Source organism: Octodon degus, unplaced genomic scaffold (genome assembly GCF_000260255.1).
Source record: "Octodon degus isolate 3935 unplaced genomic scaffold, OctDeg1.0 scaffold00020, whole genome shotgun sequence".
Classification (NCBI taxonomy): domain Eukaryota; kingdom Metazoa; phylum Chordata; class Mammalia; order Rodentia; family Octodontidae; genus Octodon; species Octodon degus.
Genome location: NW_004524596.1, coordinates 16,429,251 through 16,430,417, shown reverse-complemented (window position 1 = coordinate 16,430,417; position 1,167 = coordinate 16,429,251). Strand labels below are relative to the sequence as shown.

Sequence of the window (1,167 nt, the reverse complement as noted above, 5' to 3'; positions counted from 1 at the left end):
TTTTATTTCATCCTACATAAAAAAGTTCGTATGTACAATACAAGACTCAAAGTAACCCGAAAGGCAGCTTTCAACCACAGGCAGGACAGTGATGGGTCAGACTCTATTGCAGAAGCACGCTGAAAGCACTCTCGTACATTCCACGTATTTCAACTACGCAGTCCACGTCCTGGGCTTTAACATTAGATCTGCATACCTGGGACACGAATGCTCAGACTCTAGGGTTGCTAGTGCTAATTTCAAGCTGCTTATCTTTTCAGTACAAGTTTCTCTATTATAAATGTACGATGTTGGGGCCGTGGAGATAGCTCAGTTGAATAAGCGCTTGCCTGGCAAGTGCAAGGGCCTGAGTTCAATCCCCAGTTCCGCAAAAAAAACAAAACAAATATACAATGTTAACTAACAACACAGCAATACTCAGACATCATTTTGTCCTATGTTCACGCATTTGTAATCCTTTTGCTAATTTCCCTTCTTGTGGTAAATCTTCAAGTTACAGAAGTTATGCATTGAGCTCTCTGTGGATCTCACCCATCTCCTTTATCTGCAACAAAGGGGAACAGAGAAGAAATTTTTAAATAATTTTTCAATCTTCTGCTCATTCTGTTAGTTAAAAAAACTAAAGCAGAAGCAAGAGGAGTCTTTTTCACATTTTATAAAACATTTAAATAGACAGAAAGTTGTGTTACAAGGAAACACGTCCTGAGTGTATGATCCAAGCCACAATCGGAAGCCAAAGGGCTCGCGGAGGGCAGCAGTGCGCTGGCGCTGCAGGAAGGGACTTACGCTACACGCTCGCGCTTCCTTACAGCCAGCAAGCACAAATTCAGTTATCAATCTTGCATTTTATTGGTGAGGAAACTGACGGTCAGAATTAAAAGCCTTGTCAGAGTGAGCACTGGACCTACGCTGGACACAAGCCACTTTGTTCACGCCCTACCACAGGCCTGAACTATTATCTTCATTTTGCAGATGTGGAAAGAGGTTTCAAGAACTGTATTGCTTATCTAGCTAATAAGTGGTCAAAGCCAGAGCTACACTGCCTCAACTCTTGACAGCACATCAGCACTTGGCCTGATGAGATGGGGTCTGTCACACCACTGTTCAGGGGGAGTCAGTCCCCTAATGCTGTGGCCATCGTATCAGATAAGCCAGTGGAATGGGAAG

At 43.4% G+C, this 1,167-nt stretch overlaps 1 protein-coding gene across 1 annotated transcript in view; it reads right to left on the bottom strand.

Moving 5' to 3' along the window:
- Positions 1–6: 6 nt before the first annotated feature.
- Epcam (epithelial cell adhesion molecule) overlaps positions 7–1,167 on the bottom strand; it is a 14,119-nt gene continuing 12,958 nt past the window's right edge. Inside the window, exon 9 of the mRNA XM_004627683.2 lies at positions 7–544. Within this exon, the coding sequence (XP_004627740.1) occupies positions 503–544 (42 nt within the window). The 3' untranslated portion in view covers positions 7–502. The remainder of the gene's footprint in view (positions 545–1,167) is intronic.